This window comes from Falco cherrug, chromosome 7 (genome assembly GCF_023634085.1).
Source record: "Falco cherrug isolate bFalChe1 chromosome 7, bFalChe1.pri, whole genome shotgun sequence".
In the NCBI taxonomy this organism is placed as follows: domain Eukaryota; kingdom Metazoa; phylum Chordata; class Aves; order Falconiformes; family Falconidae; genus Falco; species Falco cherrug.
In genome coordinates, this window is record NC_073703.1 from 1395809 (window position 1) to 1422606 (window position 26798).

At 38.5% G+C, this 26798-nt stretch overlaps 1 protein-coding gene across 10 annotated transcripts in view; it reads left to right on the forward strand.

Annotated features, from left to right (window-relative positions):
* Window positions 1–26798, forward strand: part of NEO1 (neogenin 1) — a 212847-nt gene that overhangs the window by 73257 nt on the left and 112792 nt on the right. For all 10 annotated transcript variants that reach the window (XM_055715632.1, XM_055715628.1, XM_055715636.1 and 7 more), the window contains exons 3-4: window positions 13872–14147; window positions 17953–18106. In XM_055715632.1, the coding sequence (XP_055571607.1) occupies window positions 13872–14147; window positions 17953–18106 (430 nt within the window). The remainder of the gene's footprint in view (window positions 1–13871; window positions 14148–17952; window positions 18107–26798) is intronic.

Below are 26798 nucleotides of genomic sequence, written 5' to 3' on the forward strand. Positions count from 1 at the left end.
CCTTGGACTGAAAGCAGAGGTCCAGCTTCAGAACTATAATGAATATTTTCAGCGTAAGGTTGGGAAAAAAGAATTTGTCGACTTTGTTGTCTCTTTTTTGGTTGGGTTTTTGTTTTTGTTTTTTTTTTTTTTTTAATAGTAACTGCATACATTTGAGAGATGGGAACCAAAATGATTGAAATAATTTGTGATTTTGAGTGCTTCACTTTTTGGGTATGCAGTGTGGAAAGGTTTGCTTTTGAGAGACTGCTAGCATACCGTCTATTCCCTTGCCTTCTTCCTTTCCAACAAAACCCAAACAAGTGCCAAACCAAAATGATGTTGATGTTTTACTCTGATCTTGAATGACTTATAACACCTGTCACGTGGTGTTAGAGAGTTAGGGTACAATTTTTCTTCCAGTCTTTGGTTGAATTTAATTCTTTTTAGGGTCTGTGGCAGGAGAGGACTTGGAGTTGCTCATGACTGAAACAATTCCTTTAAAATGCATTAGTAGAAATTCAGTCAGACTAAATCAGTGTCATTTCATATGTGAACTGAAAGTGCTGGAGGCATCAGCAGGGTATCAATGTAGTAACTTCTCTAGACTTAGAGGAAGAAGTGGTGCTCCTTACCCAAGGTGTGTTCTCCCTTGGGCAGCAGTTGGTGTGTCTCCCGTAGTTTGCTGGTGTGCATGCCAGGGTTTGTGTCCTGTAGCATTTCAAGTCCTTGTCTGCCCAGTTAATGTCCTGCTTTTTAGGGTGCTGTGTTCTTTCCAGCAACTCTTATGAAAGCAGTATACCAAGTTACAATTTAATATCAGACAGCATGTTGCCACATCCAAAGGAGATAGCTGTACAATTTGTCTGCAGCCGAATTGATTATTTTAATCCTGTGTGAAAGCCCACAGCAGGAGAATTTTAGATCTGCTTGTTTTTAAACTCTTCATTCATATCTTATGATCAATATATAGCCTAGGTGAAGAGATTCTAATTTGCTAGTGGAATGATATTGAAATCATTGTTTCTATGTAAAAATGCAGGGTTTCTTAAGCTTTTGTATTTAAAGTTAATTACACCTAATACCAAATAAAATCAAACAGCCTATGTTGACTAATACTGTCCCTGCCCCTAATTGTGTGGGTCAGTGAGCTAGTTAAAGCTTGTTTGTGCTTATTGGAGGGTAGTGAATCCTCCTCCTGTAGCTATAGTGGGTGGGTGCAAATAGATCTGTAGTACTTGTGCCTTAACTTTCCACTTTAGTAACAAATTAATATTACTGTTTTAAAAAAATGTATGCATTTTCTAGAATGGAGTTATGTTTAATGCAATGGGAGATCTCTTACTAAGGCCAGTCAGAAAAGGGTGTGTGTGTGTGATTATGTATCCTTTTCTCAGGTGGGTAGATGAAAGAAAAAAAAAATCCAAGTTGGTGAAACCTCTGATGTCCATTACAAACCATTCCATTTATGTGTAGTGGAAATCTCCTTTCTTGCTGAATGTCTTAAGGTGATTATGGTAGCTAATCTTGATTCTTAAATACACAGCACACAATGTTTAAATTCTGTGGTCATTCATTAAGTTATGATTTTCTTAATTAGACATTATCTTAGGTGCAATGTTCCACATCATTTTAAACCAAAAAGATTAGGTTTTATCAGTTTACAATTTAAATTGTTAAGGTTTGTAATTAGCAAAGGAAGTATAATTTGTGCATTTGGTTAATGGTCAAAGTTGTTTTTATGTTCATGTGTTTCAAAAAATAAGCTTGCTGTAAATCATAAAAAATCAAAGCTCTCTGCAGTGTACAGTCAACTCTTGACCTTTGGTTTTGAAAATATGAAAGGCAATATAGTTACTCTCTGGAGAAGTGTGGATTCTGTGAAAGGGAGCTTCAGCGCAAAATGTCAAAAATCACTTGGGTTTATAGTAGATCTGTTGATTCTAGATGGCAATTCAAAAGTAGAAAGTGGGAGCATATTGGTGATGCATTAACACCCTTAAACAAGAAAGCTGGATGAACTTTGTTTGGATTAGCTTTCTTATTTGTTAATATTTTCACTCAGATATGTTTTTTCTCCTTATTTATGTTCTGCATGTGAGCACCGGCAATCTCTTTTGTAATTTAGCTTGACAAGTTTTCGCATAGATTGCTCAGTCAATCCCAAACTGTCAGGCAAGTGATAGTTGCATATGCAGCTCATATTCTTAACTTGCTGTGTTTTCTAGTGTGGTATTCAACAAGATGTTTCAGCTTTAATTAGACAGTGTAAAAGTGTGCCGTGTAAAATTATACAGATTTTTTTTATCAACTGAATAGTGCATTTTGGAAATGATAAGAATGGAATATCACACCTACCCAAATCAATCAGTAAAGGTAAGAAATACCATGGCAGAAGTGTGTGTATCATTAGGTCTTTTTTTTCTTTTTTTTTTTTTTTTCTTCAGAACAGGAATTCAAGAGGAAGTTTGATGACACTGAAAAGGAAACAAAATGGAGGAAAATTATTTTTAATAAGGAAAAATAAAGTTATGAAACTTACTATGGTTGATTTCAGTGAGGTTATTTCTTGGTAACATTCTTAAAAGTGTAGGAATGATGTCTTCATTCACACAAGTACACTAGAAATAAAAATGTTTAAAAATCATTAAAAAAACCCCTGCAAATACTACGTATTTGCATATATAAACCCCTATTTTGGGGGGAGCATGGGGAGATGTCTCTATGTAATTTATAGGTTTCTGTAATGTGTTGCTTTTCCTTCTCTAATAGCTTCTGAAGTCACACTTCTGGATTAGGTCTGCTCTTTTGTGACTGTTCTTAAATAGAACACATTAATAATAAAGCAAAGAAAGGCTTCACTATCTGTGATATGATGAGCTTAATTGCTAGCAACTGCCCGTGATTCAGGGGTCAGTGGTATGATGATCCGCATCTTAGCTGTTATTCTCCAGATCCCTTTGAGTGAACCACAGTTTTGTTGAGTGATTTGCTCGTTATACTCCTTTTAGTGTTTCTCCTCCTTTCTGCCATACATCCTTGTTGTCTCTAGACATCATGTTTTTCAGCTGGATGTTAGTATCTATAGAAGTTCTTTCTCCTTTGTATTTATGTCTCCTGTTATGTCAGTCTTCAAGTACTCTGGTTTTGAGGGTTTCATTGCTATTCATAGATTCTGAGTATTTCTCTGTGAAATTGTTTAGGTTATTTCCTATCTTTAAATGTCTACTGACAGATACCAGCTGTCTTTGTCACTGTCTATCAAGTTGCCTGCAAAAGTTTTTCTGATCTTTCCTCTCTTCCAGTTTCTTGGTAAATTTATCATGACAGTCTTCTCTGTGCATTCATCTTCTCTGAATAGCTTGTTCACATGAGCTTTCGTAATTGATAGCCTCGCCTGAATCTAAAATTATTTAACCTGTCAGGCTCTTTTCTTTCACCAGAATACTCGAATCTTATTCTTCTTTTGTTACGGCTATTGATTTTGTTTTAGAAAGAGTAATTGTGAGCCTGTACTTTTTTTAAGGCTGTCTATTGATCAAACCCTGAGGTTTCTTAAATGATGAGGCAATCTGCATATCTTATCTTGAGGTCTTCTCTTAAAATTCCACAGTGCTTTCTTCATTGTCCTCACTATTAGAATGATCTCCAACAGTACAAAATAAATTATTCCATAGTTTGCACACCCTCAGTTCATTTTTCTGCTGTATTAGAAATGTCTGCTTACATGTTTCTCAGTGCCTGTATCTTGTTCATTGTGGCTGCTGCAGCTTTTCCTGATGCTGACGCTGGAGCTTTTCTGTTCTTTGACCCGGTAATTGCCAGTGCTGTCTCTGATTTTAATGGTACTATTATTTCACCTACTCCATTAGTAGAATTATTTTTTCCATATTCCTGTGCCATTTCTTGCAGCACTTTCTGAGCCTGACCTTCCGCTGTGCCATGGACTGACACCCCGCCCATCACCCCCCATTGCCTTTCCTGTAGTTTATGGTTGTCATCGGTGACCTCTGATGTTTCTGGTCACTGATGTTTCTGAAGATAATCCTTGAATCTCCTTTCTTGTTCCTGTTTAATTCCTGGAATAATTTATCAATCTCTTTTTCATAACACCTGACTAGAACTTGGATTTGTTTTTTTAGCCTTGGTCTATTCTCTACTGTTGTTGTCCTTGCTTTTCAACATTTTCAGTAGCTTATCAAAGATCAGTTCATCATTTCTGATCTCTTTTGTTTCCTCCAAAGGGTTTCTGAGCTACTTCCATCAAGGAAGGCTGGATTAACTTCTTGGTTAGCATTTCTTCCTTCTGTATTACTAGTTTTTTGAGGCATAGCTAAACTTTATTATGCTAGGGGTTTCTGTAAGTGCTTCGCTCCTAACTTAAGCAGCTACACGTATTCCATTATCTTCATCAGAAATTTTGCCAGGACACGTTCTGCAGTTGCAGAGGAACTATCTTTCACTTGAAGTTGCCAGGCACCAGACATGCATCCCTGCTCTGAGCTGATCTTATTCTTAAAATTCCTCTGCTGCTTCTCCTGGAGATGCAGCTGGTCAGACTGTGAGCCTGGATCATTGCTGCAGACTTGGGGTGTTGCAGAGCATAGCAAGCACACACTCAGGGGTTCGGGGGTTTTTTGTGTGTTTTTGTTTTGTTTTTTGTAAGGGACCCATACCCCAGTTGATACAATATTAGGATGCAGGTCGTGTCTGTTTGGTTTTTTTCTTGGTCTTAACACTTTGTTATCCTTGGGACTTCTGTTAAAGGTCCTACTTGGCAAAGTGGCATCATAAAGTTATTTCTAGATGTTTGACTTCTCTCTTGTTCAATATTGTACTGTCAGTCACAAGTCTAGTGGTTTCACCAGCATTATCTTACTGACTTTGGTCTCACTTCATCAAGCTTTTGCAAGAGAAGCTCATGTCCTGGTTTGGGTATAAAGCCCTGTTCCAGGCTAAGCAAAGTTTCCTGGGGAGTCAGGATCTCTCTGTATATTTCTGTTGATGGACTGAGTTCAACAGGTACTCTGAGCTTTCTGTGTCCTGGTTCAAGACCAGAATTAATCTGAAATAACTCTTATCAGATTTGATCACATCAATTTGTGAGTATTTTCTGACATCTATGTGGCTGTGTTCTTACGCTGTTGTATTTCAGTTTGGGCTTCCAGGATATTAGCTTTGCAAAATCTACCATGGTATGTAAAGCACAACTATATAAACACTGTTTAAAATAAATTCTGAGAGAAACTCTTTCGCTGTGTAAAACTTTAGAATAGTCTGGTATGTTTTACTAGTCCAGACACCCTCTTAAATTTTTTTTATGTGTGGTTTCTTAATTTTGTGGTTTTATTTGTGGTTCTGTGGCAAAGCTCACATCCAAGCCTGAGAGGGGATGATGGCATCCTCAAATTTGTGTACTCTAACCCTCTGTGCCAGGGCATGATCAATTTTGCTCTGACTTTCCCTGTTAGAAGCTTGTTTTGAGAGGTGTAATTCTGTTCTCTTTGCATGAGGGTTTTGTTCTCTCTCTCTCTCCATAGTTTTCTGTATAGCTTCCCCAAATCATAGTGTCATTGGATAACTGAGCTTGGAAGGGGCCTCAGGAGATCTTCAGTTAGTTGCCAGTTCAAAACAGCTCTGAGGTCACACCAGGTTACTCTGTGTGTGTTAATTATATGTGTATAGGTAGACATGTCAACGTGTGCATTAGTGGTACGTACATGACATCCTTTCCCTTTTCCTGTTTCTTATTTCTGATCAAGGGATACCTTTTAAAATCAGTATATGCCATGTTAATTATGCTATCAAGGCTGTGTTTAACAAAGTCAGGATTTTGATTATGTACTGAAATTTCTCATTAGTGTTGTGTATTCATTCCATGTACTTCCCACTTTAGTTTAGCCTGCAAGGACATTTGGTAGATTTTAATCTGTGTTACAATCCTTCTAAGAACACTTATCTCCCCTGACTCTAGGGGTCCCTGCCCAGATTTTCAGCCGGGTTGCATTCTCTCCTGTCTAGTTTGTCTAAGTGAGGGGTGGGGTAGGGAATTAAGTAATAGTTGGTGCTTCTTATTTGTAGAAAGTGGTGGTGCTTCTTTGTAGAAAGGACTAGAAGCATCTAGCCTTAACTTAATTCAGGTAATGCCAGACTTCTGTTCTCCATGAATGTTTTGTAATTACAAAATCTAATCTATTTGCTAGTGAGATTCATGAAATATGTCTTACTAACAAAATTGTATTTTAAAACGCGTTTCACACCTCTGCCGCTCAGACAAATGATGCTGAATAATGTTAAAGCAAAGGAGAAGAAAAGGAGCTGCAATAAGTTAATGAAGTGTCCACAGATGGCTGGACTCCGTAATTTTTTTAACAGGGTTCGAGTGAGAAGCTGATGTGCTAACAAAACAGTGTCATCTTAAAGATCTGCTGCTTCACTGAAGGATAACAGATGTTGTAGTTATTTTAACAATAAGATATCATGTTTCTGTATTCCTTTACTTACTTGCATTGCTAAAATCTTCACACTTCCCAAGAGGCTATTTTAATAAAGTTTTAATAGAGTTACGGATTTGTCATAAGTTCAAATCTATAAAGCAAACAGAAATGGGGGGGGGGGGGGGGAATGCAAGTGTCTTAGAATTATCAGCAGTTTGTGTAATCATTCACAGTCCGTGTTTGAACAGAACAGTTTAATGCAGAAGGACTGGAAGGTAAAAGTGGTAGGGTGGCAAAGTTTGTAGATACTACTGAAGTAACCTTAGACTTGGGTAAGTTATGAGAAACTTGTGTAAGAGTAACATTGGGCTACAGAGGGTTTTCATAGCTGGTTACGGGAGGTAATAGGTTTGGAAAAACAGTGAGCTAGTCCAGTGTTTTACTTTTTTCATACTGCAGTAGAAATGATAGGAAAACATTTGCTGAGCACATTGAGATGCCACAAAAAAGCCTGAAACCAGCTTTGGTAAACTGTTAATTGCATAAACACACAATATGCCTGTGTGTTTAGAGCTGTTTAATGCTTATACAAAGTATTATGTTAAATTCCAGACTGTGGAGTAGTAATAGAGGAGACTCAGGCACATGACAAAGAAGCTCGCAAAGGCTTTATCTGACAGGCTTGCGACCACATTGTGAGGGTGCACAGCCCTGCCATAGGCAGAAGAAAAGTGAATTCCTGTGCAGCCTTCTGTTGCCCTAGAGATGAGGAGGTTATGGTCTTTTCTTATTTTTACTTTTGCAGTCTTGATTTGGCAAGATTGATGCCAAAAGGTTAGTGGGGTTCTAAAGAAGATTAAACGTGTATGGTGATAGCATCTGCGTTAAATAAAATTGAGCATTTACAGTGACTGCTGACAGTATTTAAAGGAGGTGGCAAGCATTTACTCTGAAGTTAGTTAGGACAATGTCATATGAGCGAGTTATTTGGTAATTGTTAATTATGGAAGTTGTTCTTTCAGCCTCCTTGAAAATGATTGGCACTGGCCCAGGTCTCAGAGAGGCTACTGAACTGGATTAGCATCTGGCTCAGTGCATTGAATTCCTCTTCTGGAAAGTGCAGGAGATGAAATACTGGCTCCGTTGAAGGCAGCAGACTACAGCCAGAATTTTTACCATCTGTGTTTTCCAGGGACGTGGGAGTTAATTGCTCTTCTAGGCACATCTTTTTCAGAAATCAAGACAATGGGCCACAAATCTCAGTAATGCTTAGACTGGGAATGCCGGCTGAATGGAACAAATTTGCATTAAGTAGATTGTTCTCTCACATTCCTGCCATTGCTCTGGCCTTTTGATGAGGGGGAGGGGAGAGACAAAAGGGAAGGAGAAATTAGGGACTGAGTTGCCTCACCGACACCCCCCCCACCCCCCCTTGCTTTGTCCTAGCAGAAAATTTAAAGTTTGTGGTGTATCTAATTCCTATCGTATGCCTGTGAGAATGGCACTGTTGCTTATGTGTTCTCCTACCAGTGTTTAGAGAACATTCCCAGTGGAAAATCATCCTTCTTAAATAGCAGGAACACAGGTTAATAAACTAGGTCAGTAGTATTTTTCCTTTGGTGTCCTAAAATCAATCCATAGTGTATGTGTACTGCCACAGAATGATTAATTTATGTACAAACATGAAAAAAATGTGTTTAATATCAGAACCTCAATGTATCATTTATCATTACCTTCATTTGGCAAAAGACAGGGTAATATCTTCAACTGAATGCCTTGCAACATGTGGGTGAGGAGTGAGTGCTGCTTGCTCATTAGAAATGTAACTAATTTTCATTAAATCCTCTTGCTTAGTCTTGTTGATCAAAGTGATTGGAAAATAGAAACCATTGAGAAAAATATGTTTTTAAAATTTGCTTCAAAAATAGTTTTAAATGTTTGTGGTTTAAATAGAAAGACAATTCACTTACATGGTAATGCATTTGAAAATTATTATAGAAAGTTTAAGGAAATACAGGCTTATAAGTCGATTGATGTTTTGAGGAGGAAAAGAGAAACTCTGTAACGGAAAGTTTCTGGACTAGTAGATGAAAGGGTATTTTCTAGTAGTCTGCTGCTGCAGAAGGTAGGCCAGCACTCTGGGGCCTGTTACTCTCTGTATAAACAGCTCTCAGAATTAATAGCAATTAAGGCTTATATTTAGAGCACCTTTTGTAATACTTCATTATTGTTTTGTGGTTGTCTGTTGGCTAAAGCAAAAGGGTCCCCCTGCACAGTGGAAGTTTTAAGTAGTGCAAATTGCAAATAATTGTAGAATAAGACAAAATTACTCTTTAGGACAAAATTATAGCCTAGGTGAAAATACATGTTTTAAAAACACACAGGACTGATCAAATAAGCGTTTTAGTGGCTTTTAAGATGACCTAGAAAATGAACTGTAATTTCATTACTAGTGAGTAATGAAACCATCTTAAATAAAGCATATTTAACCTTAATGGAGCACCTGCACACAACAGAATACACAATGCCTGTCTTGTCCAAAAAGTTAGTGGTACTAGTAAGGGATTTAAAATAAGGCATAGTTGAGCTTTCTGTTAGAAACTGCAGGGCTTTACTCTTCCGATTACATTCTTGCTTGTAGCATAGGTTGCCAGTGTAGTGATTGTACAGGGTAAAGAGATTGCAACAGCTGAGGTGAAAACAGGAGTCATGGTGCTCATCTGGCAAAACAAGGAGGTCCAGGACTCTGTTCCAGGCTGGTGAAAGAAATGGCTTAATATGCAGGTCTCTTAGTAAAGATTTCTCGTGAATTGTGAATCCAAGGGCTAGTACGTTTTTCTTGAAGAATAACTGATATGGAATGTCTGTCCAAAAAGGCAAGGGGTGATCATAGACCAATTAGTCTGATCTCAACACTGTGCCCTTTTAAAGGGATTTTGAATCAGTGTCATTAAGACAGGAAAGTGGAAAGAAGGCTAAACTGTAGCTTGACTTATGTCTGTGGTTTGCATCTGAGTTTCTTGATGGAGCAGTTGATGTGTTAGAGCACTCTAATAAGTGGGCATGCCACAACACAGCCTTTTGATACGCTATCCCGTTAGAAATTATTAAAAGTAAAAATGATAGAAATTTAAATGAGAATATTGAGATTGATAAGAATCTGAGATAATTATGAAAATTTAATGGGTTCTATAGAGAGGGAGATTTTCAGAATGGAAAGATGCCTCAGAGACTAGAGTGTAGAAGGATTTTGTTTAACATCCTCATCAGTCATTTTGCTGTAAGAACGAAGTGTTTACCTGCAGAATTAGCAAGTGTGGCAAATTTAGGAGATCTTGATACTCTCGTTGTGGCCTGGGTGGTCTGAAGAATTAAATGGTGCTGTAGGCAGAATAATGGTGAAACATTAGCGTAGTGTGCAAAGTCGAGCAGATACAGTGATACTCTTGGTATTCTGCGAAGCTGGGACAGAGGGATTGGTGAGTTTATGAGAGAAAAGAAGGCTGTTTGGTGGACTGTGGGATTGAGTGTAACCTGCCAGGGTGCAGAGAGCTAATGTGATTGATAAGTCTTTTGGGAAGATCTTTTCAGTAGAGACAGAGAAGCAATTTTGTTACATTTCCGTGGATGTTTGTGATATTAAATTACAATAGACACTTCAATTTTTCCGCTGTCTCATTGTCATTCTGCCAGTGGTGCATGGTGGTAGAGTAAGAGGCATTGGATATCAATTGAAGCAAAAGAGTTTCTGACTAGGTTTAAGGAGAAAGTTCTTCACTGTGAAGACAATCATGTGGTAGAACAAGTTGCCCAAGAGGTTGCGCTGTTTCCATCCAGAGGGATTTTTGAGATTTGACTGGGCAAATCCCTGACTAACCAGCTCTGACCTTGTAGCTGACTGCACTGAGTGGGTCCCTTCCCAACCACATGATTCCACAATTATGAGTCTTAAAGATGGATAGAATGTTTAGGGGAATGAGGAAAAGAAACTAAAGATTGTAGCTTCATTAAGCAGAAGGAAAGTTGAAAGAAGCTATGATTTTTCTTCCTATTAATACCTTAGGGGGAAGGAGTAATAGATAAATATCAAAGATGCAAAATGATACCAAAACAAGGTCACGATCAAAGGACTTAGAAGTTGGTTGTAAATACACTGGAAGGGGAAACTAGAACCTTTCTTCTCAGAGGAATGAAGTTGTGGAAAGAGCCTCCAGGTAGTATTTCAAGAGGGGAGAAAGTATGTTAATGCTTGGAGATGGACCCGTAGAAGGTTATGGAAGGAATTACTTGACAACACAGAAGTGATCTGTATGTTTGAAATGTAACGTGCCAGGCAGCACAGCTATTCTGAAGGATTGTGAAAGTCTCTGGTTTTGTAGCTCCTCCCCAATTATATATATGTCTTACATTCAGTTTGTTTTCCCTCTATAACATCAGGCTAGCCACAGCTGGAGAGCACATACGCTGCTGCTTCTCATTGCATTAACATTTTTGATTTTTCACATGGCAGCACATGAGAGTTTGTGGATTTTGGTCTTTTATTATAGATCTTATGTTTAATACGGGATGTGAAGATAGTGTTTCATGGGTTTGCTCAAATAACTCTGTTCTGTGGTTGGCTTTGATTGTAGAGCACCAGAGTTGGTGCTGTTGGCTTGGTTCAGACTTACTTTTCTATGGGAGAAATATATATAAAAGTTTTATGAAAAGTATGTATTAAAGTTTGTACTTAAGTGGGTGCTACTAGTGAACAGTTCTACAGTCCAAGTAAAGATGTTTTTCATTCAAGTGAGAAAAGCCTGAACATGTGATACCAGCTGCTTCTTCGTGCTGCTTCTCCAAAGATTTGTGCAAAATTTGGAGAGCGAGATCAGACAGTTTAAATAACAAGCAAACCAAAAAACCTGTGGGTTTTCCTTGAAAGTACATAGGGATTCAAGCTGGAAACAACAGAAAGTACCATTTAACTGAAGAAATATATGTTACAGATTCTTTCTTAGGCAGTCAAATATACTGCATATGGACAGGGAAGACTGCAGGAGATGGGAGTTCTGGCACCGCTATGTAACTGATAAGGAGCACTTCACTAGAAAACGGAGGCACAAGAGGTAGAGAACTCGCCCGCCCCTTTTCTGCCCCTTCATATTGAAGAGCCATGAAGTGTTTTTCATCCATGGGTATTTTGCATACTTCACCATCAAATTAAAGTCCCTGATCTAGTGGTTATTTATTATCCCTTTTTAAAGGAAGAAAGATTTGCAAAACACTGAACTAGGTATTTAAGAAATAAATTGATAAATACAGAAAAATGGGTCTTAGTGCTGTTAAAATCTCAGTGCGTTCTTGATGGGTGTTAAGTGAGACTTATAAAAATGTTGAGTTGAACTGTTTGGAAATGAGTTGAGTGTTTAAAACAATATAGAAGAATCATCTTGACAAGAGATAAGTGAGAATTGTTCCAGTTAGGTCAAGCTTTTGAACATGGAAGATAGTGAATAAGGGACTTCACCTTTAGGCTTACTAAAACAAGTGGGAAAGGTGAGAGCTGACCTAAACTGTCCCAGCCTCATTCATGTATAATCATGAGTATGAGGTACCACCTGTGAAGAGAGCTTGTGTTTGTGCTTTCTTACCTGAGGTCTTGGCTATGTGTAGCAGCATTGAATTAGAGGTTACCAGAGCCTGCTGCTTCCCAGCCAGGTTCCATTCTCATGCTTGAATAGTTGTACTAGGATGGTTTAATTTGTGCAACCTGGAGTCCTACCTTTCTTCTTTTATATTGAAGGCATACAGTTTATGATAAATTTAAAGAAAAAATCATAGTACGTACTTGAAGCTGTGTGCTATTGAGAGGGAAAGGTAAGATGTTAAGAGTACTGACAGCTGTTTCTGTGGCAATAATAGTTTTCAGTGTGAGCATAAAAAAGAATGAAACTTTTACTTCATTACTGCAGCAAGCAAGCTGTGCCTTGCCCCATGTCAGTGTTGACCACACAACCACCTCTGCGCAGATTACGGAAGGGAGAGCTGATAATACAGCTCACCACCATGGGAAATGGAGAGTGAGGAGGCTTTTCATTTTCCTGTCCCATTTCCCCTTTATGGGAAGTTGTGCAAAATACTTGTGGTGAGTTGGCCTTGGCTGGCTGCTGGCTGCCCACCCGGCTGCTCTCTCTCTCTGCTTCTCAGCAAGGTGGAGGGAGAGGAAAGAAGATTTAAAAGTTTGTGAGTCGAGACAGGGAGCTCACTCAGCAGTTAAAAACAGCCTCGACTTGGGGAAAACTAATTTAATTTCTTGCTAATTAAAATAATGTTGGATGTAAGAAAACAAAGGCAAAACCTAAAATACCTCTCCCTGCCCTCTTCCCATTTCCCAGGTTCAACTTCCCGCCTTCATTCCCAGTTCTTCTGCTTCCTGGTCCACCCTGGTTTCCCCCGGGTGGCACCTGGAGCTGCCCTCCTCCTCCTCTCCTGCCTCCTGTCGTGCCCTGCCTGTTGCCGGGGCTGTTTCTCACACTTCCCTCATGCCTCTTGGACAGCTCCCCCAGAGGTGCTGCCAGCTGTGCTGGCTGGCTCAGCTGTGGCTTCCGTGGGGCTGCTGTGGAAAGGGCTGGAACCAGCCCCAGCCACGGCTGGCATGGGGAGCTCCAGACAGTTCTCACAGAGGCCACCTTGGCAGCTCCGCCACTGCCAACACTGCGACATGGCCACCCAGCCCAGACCTGAAGCCGTTCAGTGGACTTCGGGCATTTCTGGAGAACTTTTTTACTCAAAAGGTGACATATTCGCTGTGCAGAGCTGCTGGGTCCTCATGGCAGTGGTAGCTTTGTGTTATGCTGTGGAGAAACTTGGTTCTCAGGTACACTAACAGGAGAAGGATAAGTATTAGCACACAAACAAATGCAGCTTTACCTTAAGGCGTTGTGTAGCTGTGGGTGGTAAGCTGGGTGACTGTAGCCATCCGAGCTCTCTCCTTGTTCCTGTCTGCTGAGTGAGTGCTAGAGGGCATCTGCATGCCGCTGCGGTGGATCAGCAGCAGTCGCAGGATGCAGTTCCGAGGGTGCTTACTGGGGGTACCAGGCAGGCACGCGCCTGGGTTTTGCCACTTCTGTGCGATACACTCCATAAGGATAGCAGCAGCACTGGCGAAGGCAGCAGAGGTTACTTGCATGTCTCCTCCCAATTTAGAGGACTTTTGTTTCGTTGTCAACAATTGCTTGCTTCTAAAATGACTTCTGTTTTTAAATCAGTACTTTTAGTATTGGCTTTATTTGCCTTTACACCAGCTGTGTTTAGCATTGTACTATCAAATGTTAAGATTTTTAGAGTTGGAGAACAGCTTAATTGTTTTTAAGCTACATTCATAAATCTTGACTTGGACTTCACAGCTTTGGTGTCAACTTCAGAATATCTCTAATTCAGTACTTATTTAACTTTTCTATTTTGTATTTGCAGGCCTTCCCAGGTTCACCAGTCAGCCAGAATCATCATCTGTCTATAAAGGCAACAGTGCAATCCTTAACTGTGAAGTCAATGTTGACCTTGCACCGTTCGTGAGGTGGGAGCAGGATCGCCAGCCAGTCTTTCTGGATGACCGTGTATTTAAGTTACCAAGTGGAGCTCTAATTATTAGCAATGCTACTGATACAGATGGAGGACTCTATCGCTGCATCATTGAAAGTGGTGGGACCCCCAAATACAGTGACGAAGCAGAGCTCAAAATTCTTCCAGGTGTTGAGCTATTTTTCTTTTTAAAATTAATAATTAAAAAATTAATTGACCGATAGGAGGAAAAACCTAATGAGTACTTACAAATGGGAACATGTGAGAATCCGCGCTGTTGCATTTTTGTGTACTTTTTGTTGAACTAAGCATGATGTGTGTTGTGGAAGCTAGTGGTTGGGTTTTTTTCAAAGTAGCTTAAAATGATTGTAGGCACTTCAGCTAAAGGATTTTGGCCCTTGGGAAGACCAGCCTGTATCTTGCACTTGGCAAACAAAAGCAAAATTGGTTACCAGTGTCTGAGGTTTTTGCAGTGGTTGGAGATAGGTCGGAGACATGCACATAGTTTTTTGCCATACTTAATAATGTAGCTTTTAAGGACTTTCTGGAAAAGACTGCTTTTAAAAAGTCACTAGTAATACGCTTCCATTGTGACATGTTATGAAGAGGGAATTGCCTGTTTCTTTGATTACAAACGTTTGGGGATTTTGAAGTTTCTCAGGCTTGAATCCTATATTTAAAATACTGTTGAAATTTACAAAATAAATTGTTGCTTAGTCTGTTGTTCTTGGGATGCTTAAGCTGAGGCACTTTAAATTGTCCCAATATTTAGGAAGTTCTGAGTCCTTAAGCACTGGACCCTTTTGGGAAGTCTCCAGACCCTCAAAAGGGGAATGACTTTATTCTGAAAGGTTTAGCTATGCCTATTGTTCTGAAATGTTTAGATTTTTTTTAGTAAGAAAAGATCAGTCCTGATGTAAACTGTTTGTACATTTGGTGTGTTCTGTTTCAAATGACACTATTGCACAGAGCCGTGGTCACCAGATGTTCTAACAAAATTTTTTGGAAATTGACCAAGAAGCCAACAAGAATGTGAATTGCACTTTCCCAAACTAGGGAAATATGACCTGTGTTTTGTATGGGTTTTCTTAATTATTTGCAGAACTTTATGCTGTCTCTCTGAATTAGTCTTCATGTTGGAATTCTGATTCAATTTTTACTGCTTGGAGAACTGCCAGAGAGGGCTGCTGAACTTTCACCTTTGGAGGCTTTCAGGGCTAGGTTGGGCAATGTCATGGTTGGCCTGACCTAGTGTTGGCAACTTCAAGCAGGTGGTGGCTTCTTCAGAGATCTCTATCAATGAGTATTTCTGTTTTTCATGACTATGTCACATTTCTACTTAAAATGCCAAAATATACTTTTAAATACCCAAATTCTACAATGGCAATGCTCTTTGAAACTGATGTGTTTGCTATCTTTACAAATTAATCCTGCTTAAAGTAGAAATTTGTTTCATTGAGTTCTATAGCCTTTCTGAAATGAAAGCCTTATATTTTCTTCAACTAAAGATGTGTTTTTTGAAGAATAGCGCTTTTGGAAAAGATACTTAATTGAATTATTTTATTTTGGTTTGCCTTCGTGTTTTTGTGGCCTCTCAGGTGAACACTTAAGACTTTTCTGATTTTTGGCAATTGAAGATTTCCTGATAAACTTCCATATTGTGTTGATATTTCAAATTCTTTTGGCTCTAGATATAGCTTACTTGCTTTTGTAATGTTTTGCTAAAAGTAATTAAATATAACTCTATTAGGGAGTACAAGTAATGCTGTTTTCTTGCTTGGTCATGAGTCTGAAAGTGTCGATAGTGAAGTTTTCTGAAATCCCTCCCAGCAGGCATTTTTTTTTTTTAAGTGGGATTAAACTGTTGAACAGAAAGCTGTATTAATCTTGAGTGGCCCCATAATTGATTGTTTGGTCTGAGATGGTTTTGAAGGAAGGATTTGAATTAATCTGTTCTTCATTCATTTTATTCCCTTTTTAAATAGTGTGTCGAACAGCGACCCCACTGCTCTGCCTCTAAATGTTTGAAATACACCCAATGTGCGTTTGCATCGCACAGATTTGTGTCCACAGACAATGCTTTACTTTCTCTGATAGCAAGCTTCCATAGAGTGTTCAGTCTGCCCTTCATCTGCCCCCGAGCAGGAGGATGCATTTCTGAGCCCTGCTATTTAATAGCAGGTACTTTCACATACAGGAATGCAAGGAAGAAAATCACTTAATTTTTGAATCCAGTTCCTGTTGACCTGAAAACCGAGCGTGTTTTGGGGAGCTATAGAGCATTAATGAGTTCAAGTGATTCATACTGACTCCTCTCCCTAGTGTAATGATTGCTTGCTGGCAATCTGTTACCCATTTTTTGCAACTTGGCTTGCTCCATATGCTACTCCAGGTCACTCCCACTGCGTTACCCACCTGTTGTTCACACATGGTCTTATTTCTGGAGCAAGCAGACGAGTTCCTTCTAACAGGGAATATGGGCAGGGCCGCTGTGATCGTTTGTGTGTGGGCCTGAGGCAGATGGCGGGATCCAGGATCGCTCTAAGGTTGTCTCCAGGCCTGGTTCTCACAAATACCTTGGCAACCTCATCGTGTTACACCTTGGGGCATGTGCATGCCCTTAGCTTATTGCCATAAATGCTCGGTTATTATTTTTAGCATTTTGAGCTGAAGAAAACCAAACCCAACAATTTTCAGAAATTCCTGCAACTATTGCATAGGTCCTGGGTGAGACAGGGGCCAGATATGTCTGTGATAAGACACCAAATGAGCCTCAGAGAGCAAAAATTGCGTAGGTACAGAATAGCCTGCCCTGATGAGGTGGCCAAAAATAGTTTGAGCGCTTGTCCAGTTCTAGAGCTTAGCTGTCATCAAACGTGTAAGTGCACATCTGAGTACAGAGAAGACAGCAATTAATGCAATGTAAACAGTGGGGTGTTTTGAGAAGTTGGCAGAAAGAGTTGGGATAACTAACAGCAGAAAGGCTGTAGCTGGTATGTAGGAACTCATTTACTCCAGTTATGGTGCAAAGCACATGCTGAAGTTACTGCAGTGACAAAGGGTACAAACTGCATCTTTTGTCCAGCTGTTGCTGAGGCCCCTTGATGAATTGCTCACAGTTCTAGTTAAAATTGATTTTAGAACCTTTTTCCCAATGTTACTTTTTGAAGAGTCATGGATATTTTTAGGAAAGTAGAAAAATAGCCCTTTCTGAGTGTTTACTTGTGGTAGTTCAGAGTAGATTGCTGGACAGCCTTTACTGGGTGGGTATATGTTTTCAATTCTCACAATCAAAATGGCCTTTTCTTGTAGTAAATAAATGAGTAAATATGCACTTTGGTGGTGCTTGTTCTTAAGGGAGGAACAAAGAAACAAAAGCGTCCATTCAAAGCAAAACCAAAACTAATTCAGAGGGTTCACTGTTTCCATAAGGTTTAAAGACAGTAGTGGATTTTTGTTTTAATATAAAGCTTGTGTTGTTGCTTCAGCAAGCAAGTTATCTAGTTAACTTTATTTCGCTTTGTGTTGGCTTTCTGCTGCATTAATTTCATTTTCCAGTGTGTAAAAGCACTTTCTCAGGCAGCTACCTGATGAAGTCAGGAGATTGCCCGAGGTTGGCTAGACAAAGTCAAGCCTGTACCTTTCTTTTGTAAGTCTTTACTAGCTGGTGGAAGTTCCAGTTTCAGGGCTGTAGCTTTTAGCAAAAATTGTTTCCCAGGGAGTTTGAAGAGTCAGAATCCTGATGGTGGTGTACCATTTGGCATGTCTGGAGGAAATGATAAAAAGCTGTTCATGCGGGAGGCTGGGAGAGTCTCTTACAGAAAACCATTTGTGTAGGTAAGATGGTGACTCAGTCCTGTGAAGAAGCAGGAAAGAAATTGGATGTTTCATGTGTGAGGGTTTTTTTTATTAATATGATCACCTTCTGATTTTGCGTCTGGTAACAACTTTGTCCTTTACAAAATATTTGCAGATCCAGAGGTGCCACAGAACTTGATGTTTGTGAGGCAGCCCTCTTCACTCACTAAACTGACTGGGCAAAGTGCAGTTTTTCCATGTGTTGCTGTAGGATTTCCAGCTCCATATATCAAGTGGACAAGAAACGAAGAAGAGCTTGTAACAGAAGGGTGAGTAATGGCTAACACATATATTTTAATATAATGGCAGGAATCCAGCCAGTTATGATTTCAGATCGGTGCAGAACTTGCTTTCTACTGAATTTTAAACCAGGAAAATAGAAGCTAGTTTTCAAATGCTGGAGAGCTTCTAGACTGTTATGACACGTATGCTAGCTCATGACACTTGCGGAACAATCTCGTATTTTTTTTTTGCAGACATTGAAACCAAGAAATCTTATTTGAAGCAGAAGGGTTATTAAAAATGTACTAGTTTTAGATTGCTGCTGGAGTAAAAGAAGCAATTAAGGGAATAAGGACGCTGCAGAAAAGCTAAGACTTCTTCATGTTGGCATATTACGTGTCCAAAGCCCTGCACTTGTATTACTCTTTCTGCAATGAAAATGGCCAGTATGAGTCTAAGTGTTCCATAAGAATTTAATAATAAGTGTTTAAAGCAGAATTTCATAATTTGTCATTAAAAGAAAATATTAAAGTGTTAGGCATGATTAAAAAAAAATTGTGGTCTTTCAGGAATGCATTAAGTGAAAACTGCTCTATCACACATTGTCATTGTGTATTAATTCAAAATAGTGTGGTAGATGGTATGTATAAGAAAGCAGAACAAATCTTACCAAGAAAATTTTGGTCCAGCTACAAACAGATACTTGAATGTTCTCAATGTCCCTCAAAGTCAGTGGTGAGATTAATGCAGGAAGAAGTTAATTGTGAAGCAATGAGAGGTAAATTATATTGTGGCATGGCTGAAACAGAAAACGGCTAAAGGAATGTGCAGGTCTCTCAACAGGACCAGTAATAGTAATATATCTTTCTTTTGTCAGTTCTTAAATTAAAGAAATCTAGGGGCTTGTAATTTGAACTGTCTTTTTTTGAGAATACAAACTTCCGTGGGTAATGACTAACAGTTCTAATACCACTGAGAAATTGTGTTGATGTCAATCTGATGGCATATGATTTAGATTCATATTATTTTGTAAATATAAGAAATCGCTCACATACAAAGGATGGTACAGACTCATTAGAGTTGCACAATCAAATCTGAAGAAATGTCAGAATAAATGTGCCTGGTAAGATCCTAATTTGTTTTTCTTGTATGTAAAATGATGTCATGTCCATATTTTTATACATTTTTGCTGCTTTGCCCCCCCTTGCTCCATCCTTCTGTAGGTTATGTCCCATTCAGTGCTTTATGTGGGCTTTAAGCTTAGTTACTAAAGAGGTCTCCTTTTTATTTGTTTCTTTTTTTTTTTTTTTTTTTTTTTAATATATATAGACCGTAAATTTTCAAATCCTGCTCTGAATACAGCTGTGCAGGCTGTCGTGATAATCTCAGAGGACTTCACAAATATTTTTCATTTCAAAATTCAGAGTGAGAAATTTTATTGGGGACCTGAGGCATAACATTAGTAAACATATTTGATATTTTTATGTGCACAGTTTGAACCATGTAGACCTGATTTTTCAGAATATTTAACATTAGTTTTTAGCAGTACGTCCCTTTGTTACAAGAAGGGGTTCCAGCTGTACAACTCGCTCTGTGAGCCGCGTGCCGGGGTGTCTGTGTGGGCAGTCAGAGCTCTGAGCGGTTCCTCTCTGCTGTCACCAGCTCCTTGCTTGAAGCCACTCTTACTTGAGCATCGTTCTGTCATCACATGGACACTGCGCTGAGGCAGCAGCAGGAGCCAAAAGGCTGACAGTTGTCCCCAAACATCGTTTTAGTAAACACTTCTCTGCTCTGGCACCAAATGAGCTGTGCGTGTTCTCTGCCGAGCCCAGGAAAGCCTCTCGCCAGCGTGGGGCTGCAGGGGCCTCTGGTCCTGGAGTTGGCTGGTTGTTGCACCCTCTGGGTGTGTATTCACTAGGGAGGATAAAGTTGAAAAGACAAAGAAATATTCCTCTTCCATTTGAAATAACTGTTTTCTTCTGCTCAAAAGCAGACCAAAAAGGAGTAGGTAAGAGTTTTGAACAATGAAAATTTTATTTGTTTTGACTTACTACAGTACAGAACCTTTCTGGTCTGGCTGAAGATGAGTGAGTAAAGTTACCTTGCTGATGAAATGGATTTCTTAGTGAAATGTGTGCTCATTATAGAGTTTAATTTTAACGTAGGTAAAGGAGAAAATCTGATTTCTTTTTCACTATGTAAGAGTAACATTCCTTCATTGTTGTTAAATCACCAAAATCTGTCTGCTGCTCATGACTATGACTTAACAGAGAAGAGATTCAAGCAGCAGGCAAGAAAAAGTTCTTAAACTCCTTTTACCTTGACACCTATCATATTATTCTTTTGAATAGGAACTGGAAAATCTCTAGAACTAAAAATTAAGATTCTTTGTTGGAGTAAAGCCTGCAGTTAGACTGTTCCAAAATAAGTGCCTCAGCTTGTTATGCATGGTCTGTTAATGTAATTACAAATTAAATCACATTTAATTTGTTTTAAAATCCCTTTTTGATATAAAAGTAAGACTTCTCTTATTAGCATGGCTTTTCTTTTAAACCCCCCCACCCCCCCCCAATGATCCTTTCAACTGAACAGGTTTTAATGTACCTTGTGCCTGGGAAAAGCTCTTAAATGTCATGGGTTTTGTCTCTGTGCACACACTGCAGACAGTAACATACATATGTGTAGATGTACACACATGTATATACATATGTATTGATACATGGCTGTGTGTATGTATGGGGTTAGGAAACAAAACTCAGATAGCATGGTCAGGTGGGTCTCTAATTTTTACCCCTTGTTAAGTGATTTAGGCATGCAACCTTATTTTTACTTTTGTCTTTTTAACTGTGGCAATTAATCTAATACAAAATTAAGTATTTTCCTTTCAGGCCGTATTGCAAAGGAGAATATGTATAGGAATCTGTATTTATAGGAAAAATAGATTATTATTAAGGATTGGGATTGGTGGAGTTTTGGAATTAAATGTTTGTTGTAAGACCTGAAAAAAGGGAAGGTGTTTAAATTTGATGGAGTATTTGTCAAAGTCTGCAATAAATTTATGTTAATAGATAAATATGAATAAACTTTAATGGTGGCAGTCTTGGCAGTTGTTGAAACAAGCAACCTGTAATGCAATATGTTGTGAAATCAGTTTGCTGTGATAAAATATTTTCCAAACTAATTTGAGTGAAAGAGCAGGGAGCTTTGATTGTTGAGTGAGAAAATGGTGACATTAATGCAATGCTAAATGTTTCCATTATAGTAAAACTGTTAGAACTTGAAGGAATCCTTTCAGAGTTGTTAAGTTAAAGATTTTGAAGAAATGTGATAGTTACGCTGCTGACTTTTTTTTTTGTTATAAAGTCGTCCATCAAAGACTATGAATACCCAGGTTCTACCAGAACTTGGGGAAGTCTCAGTCCTGCGAAGAGTAAGAGTGTTTGGAGGAAAGTGTCTCTGCACGCTTCCACCATGGGTCTGCCCTTCTTTCGGCATTGCTGCCTGGCTTCGGTCTGCTCCTTTGATGCCTTTTTAGCATATTCACAATTTCAGAGATTAAAAAAAAAATCTCAAAGTTGAAAATTGGACCCGATAGCCTGTCACTGAGAGAAACATTTGACTTATGATGAAAGCATTTCATTGGATCAGCTTACTAGTCAAGCTGGTAATCTCTATGATATATAATAGTTTTCTCAGAAATACGTTGTTTGAAAAGGAAGGAAAAGGCTTAAACCCTGTTCTAGGATGAGATTTATGATGCCTGTTCTTATAGCTCCAAACTAGAACTTCAAATAGGAGGCAAGCCCCTAGGCTCATACGTGTTTGTGTGTACAATCTTGTGATACAGGGTGTACTGCTCTGCTCATACAGTTCTTTAAGACTGGCTCTCTGAACGGACACCCACCCCGTCATACACGTGGTTCAGCAATGCGAATATACATTCTACTTTTTCAGCTGGATTTCCTCTGTAAACTCACAATGAGTAATATCTCTGCCAGGAATGTAGGAAATACTGAGAGAAATCGAAGGAAGTGGGGAAAGCCACTGAAGTATGAAGCTATTGGAATAAATCTTATGTCCTTTACAGAAAACCTTATAAAGTAAAATCTACTGTATTGTCAATATTACCTGATATAAAAGGCTATAATGGAAATGTTATATACAGGTTGAATGGTTTTGCTAACTTAGAGCCTTTCATACTTTTTTTTTCTTTTTTTTTTTTTTTAATGCCTTGTCTGGCTAAGGATCCTACTGCATGAGAGTCTGTTGTTTAGCAAACGCAGGAGTAATTTTGTGCTTTTGATAATTCTGAAATTGAAAAGTGAAGTTTCAGGTGAGGTGGCTGCCAAGATGGATTTTCAAGAGCTTAGGGGGGGAGGTACAGTTTCAAATGTTTGGAAGATGATGTCCTGCTTTGAAACCTTTCCAGTGTGTGGATCAGTATGTGCTCAAACAGCATATATTCTGTACCTCAATTTCTATTTGGACACTTAGATGGAAGAAGTTACAAATACATGTACCACAAATTCTTTAAAAAGCTACAGTAAATCTGTAAAAATTCTAAATCTGAAAAACAATTGAAAGGATTCTGAATGATAACATTATATTTTAATAAGGCTATTGAAGTACAGCTAACTTCGTGCGTTTGGGCTGTTCCATATAGCAGAGTTTTATGCCATTGAAAAACACCTACTGAAAACTATTGTGGTTGTATGGCTATTCATTTTCTAAAGTGAGGAGATCATAAAGCTGAGGCTGCATGTGCAGCATTAATTTTATGCTGTTGCTGTATGCGTTCAAATGAAGTCCTTAATTGTACAATCACATGCATACTCTTAGTGCGGGGGTTTTTTCTTTAATACTTTGCACAAATGTGTGATATTTTTCATTATTGCATATTGCTGTTTGTAAGGCAGTCTGAGCGATTTGTATTAAGTGAATTACACTTGCCCAATTCTGTAAAGGTTAAACATAGCAGAGTAATTATGGAGATTTTTCTGGTAATAGATTCCACAAAATAATCTAATTTAGTGTCTGATTTTATCTGCTTTACTTTACCAAGACTGCAAATAGATTATAAGATGTTTTGGGAAGAGTAATTTAGAAGAGAAAGAAAAAGCCAAAACCTCAGGGTATAACTGGCTGTTTGAATGCAGTAAATTAATAAAGGCTCGCTATATTTTGTGATAATGAAACACAAAAAAGCATGCGAGTTAGGTATCCAAAGTAGCTGAAGTAATTGTATATTATGAGTGTGTAACTGAGGGCTGTATGGAATGCATATAAAAGGCTTGAATTTGATTTTCCTGTTCCCTGACATTTGAATGATCAATCTTTCTTGTTTTTAATGACACTTTAAATTATGTTATCCCTTTTACATTAAGCTGATTCTTTGTCTCCAGTGTCTGAAATCTGATTGCTTCACTCATGTGGCAGTGCTTCATTGTCCTTACAAAAATAAGATGTTTTTACTTTATCACAGAAGCAGTTGCTGCTTTAAGCCCAGACCTCTTTCACAGCTAATGCATACAGAAGCAATCGCCAAGGAGTCTGACAGATTGTTTTCTTCCATGTTTTTAACTGTGATGAGCTTGTGTTGGATCACATATTGGTAAACTCTGGACTCAACTCTAGGTTTTCTTAAGGAAAAGAATCAAAGAGAATAAAAGCACGGCACACAGTTTAGATGGCTGAAAACTGTATAACCTTGTTTCTTGACAAAAAGGAGAATTCATGCAAATGCTACCATGTTGCAAGTAGTTTGTGAGATCCTTTATGACAAACTCTTGTTGCCTAATTTGACAATGTCCAGTAATTTTTAATAGTTTTAGTAAACATCTTAATTGCTAGTTAATAACCATAATAGTCTGCTGCCTGGCCATGCAGATGTTGCTTCACTTCCCCAGAGGTTGGCAATGGGAAAAAGAGCATCAATAAGGCACGTGTGGCTTTTAAAAGGTTAATGATGGAAGCTGGTGGATATCCAGAAAAAGGCACTATATGTCATCAAAATGACACCAACATTCTGTGTATAGCCTTCTGTCATTCCTCTGCAGTTTTGTTTGTCTCGGCCTCTTGCATCCAGTCAGTTCTTCCTGCACAGCCTTCCTCCCCGTTCTGTACCCTGACTGTCTCTCATAGCTCTAGCACATTCATGAATAGGCTCCATTTCTTTCTGCTTTCATCTTAGCCTTCAGCAGATTATATGCTACTCAGATTAATTTAATTCACCATGAATGCTCAAAAAATAATCAAAGAAGCTATTTTACATAATAAAAGAAGACACGGAACTGCATATATGGATGTGTCAAGTTCCAGACTGGTTTTAGTGCAGCCTTAACACATTTAACACGCCGTTCTCACAAATACGCTTCAGTGACATTGTTCCTGTTTGCTTTGCCGGTGTTTGTGAAGCTCTGCTTTGTTCGTGGGCTGTCGGTGTCCAGGTGCAGTCACAGAGGTTCAAGACTCGGGAAGAGCATCGTTTTCTTAGATCTTGTTACATGGTCTTAGAACTTTCTCAGATGGTCAGATTTGCCTTGGAGGTGGTATAGTCCAACGCTTCTAGGTTCCGTTTCTTTGTGCTAACTTCAACAGACTTGTGTGGTTTAAATGTAATTAATTTACCTGGACGGAATACAGGTAAGTAGAATACAAGGCAGGGGGAGAGTGATACAATTTTGGCAGGTCCTGTTCACATCTTAGTACAAATTTTTCTTGCTGAAGATAGGAGGTGGATCATCCTTCACTATCTTTGGTTACTACTAAAGCTCCTATTTTTTCTACATACTAATTTTTATCTTATCCGTGATAAGAGGCTTCTGCCTTTTTTTGGCTGCAGTGACAATAAAATACATATCTAGATAATCCGAGATGTATTTTCTTGTTGCCTTACTTTCTGTCCTTGAACCACTATTACGTGTTTCTAAATCAGATTATAATGACAAACTTCTTGTTGTTTTTCTCTTAGCCTAGAACCTGTTGGCAGTGCTGTCCACATACTCCTCTACTATTTTTTCAGGCATTCCTCCTTTTAAAGTACCTAATACATTTTTTCAAACTTACTGCTATCTTCACTCAGATTCCCTACACTTCTTGCAAAACAAAGTTTTTGTAGTCTTCCTTTTACTAGATCATGGAAACAGGATGCCTTTCCTTATGGTATACCTGGATACCATCTCTCTGAATGCTTTTAAGACTAGTTTGTTTCACTTAATTCCAATAATGATTTTGTTTGCTCTGCTTTTAAATGTATTGCATCCGAAATTTGATCAACAATTATAGTAGTATCGTAAATCAATGTTAGTGGTAATTAGGTGAGTCAAAAGTGTTTGTGTCCTAACAATTTACCTTTCTAAACAGGTAAAAGCATTGGTTCTACTAACATAATTACTCTAAGATTTCAAGTGGAGAAAGGAATTAGGTTGATTTTTGTACCTTGGCCACTCTGTAGAGACCAAAAAAGTTAATTGTTGTAATGTGCTTTTTAGTTAATATTTTGAAAGAATGCAATCCGTTCCTGCCTGCTAAGCCATTGCTTGGTAATGCCAGAAAGGAAGCCATCAGGTATACTTTTTTTTTTCTTTTCTTTTTTCAGCTGTGAATAAGAATGGTGCTGGATCAGCACCCAGTCATGATTTGTTGTCTCAGCTTGGGGGTTTTGGTACTGGTACTGGCATTTTGTTGTGGACGCTTGGAGTGATGAAGGACCTTGGAAACCTCTTGTACAAACCTGTATCACATAAAGGGGAACGCTGGTTGCAATGGGAGGAGAATGTGGCTGGAGGCTGGGGGTACTACATTTAGCATAAAATGCTATGTTCATCTACTGCATTTGGCATAAAAAGCAGCTAGTTTATATGGGCTGAATTACAAACACACACACACACACACACACACACACCCTTTACAAGTCAGAGGGGGAAAATTCTGTACCAAAACTTTGTCACTTCAATGGATTTGTGTTTGAAGTTTTTTTTTTTAACTGCTTTCCCATCCTGAATTCTTACATCTGACAGAAATGGCCATCTTTTTACAAAGATCCAATTGCTACACATTATGAAATGTACGTTACTGTTCCTTATGTTGTACAGGCGTAAGTCTGTCATTTTATGGTTCACTTAACTTTTCAAGCAGTAAGTCATTCCAGCTGTATCTGCAAGCGTGGGTTGGTTTGTTTTTTTTTAATGATGTGGTTAGGTTATTTCATTTTCATTCTTAAGTTCTAGTTGCTATTGTCTCAATACCTTGAATCATATTTAATTAAGAACAACTGAAGCTGAAAGTGCAGGAAGATGAGCTACACTTGTGGATTTGATATAGTTGAACTTAATTTTAAATGTAAAGCCACAATATGGAATTTGGTCATCTATTGAAAAATTCCTCTCTCTAACATGGTTCCCTGTAAATGGCACTCAGAAGCATTATGTGTAAACACTTCTTTAGTTTATGTAGACATTTTAGGCAGAGGACTTGTGAGCGTTGGTTGTGGTTTAACCCCAGGTGGTAACCTAAGTACCCCACGCAGCTGCTTGCTCACTCCCCGCAACCCCCCGCAAGGGATGGAGAGAAGAATCAGGAGGAATGTAAAACCAGAGGGTTGAGATAAGAACAATTTAATAATTGAAATGAAATGAAATGAAATTAATAACAACAATAATAATAATTACAATAACAATATAAACAGTAATGATAACAACAAAAACAATAAAAATGCAATAAAATGAAATTAAATTAATA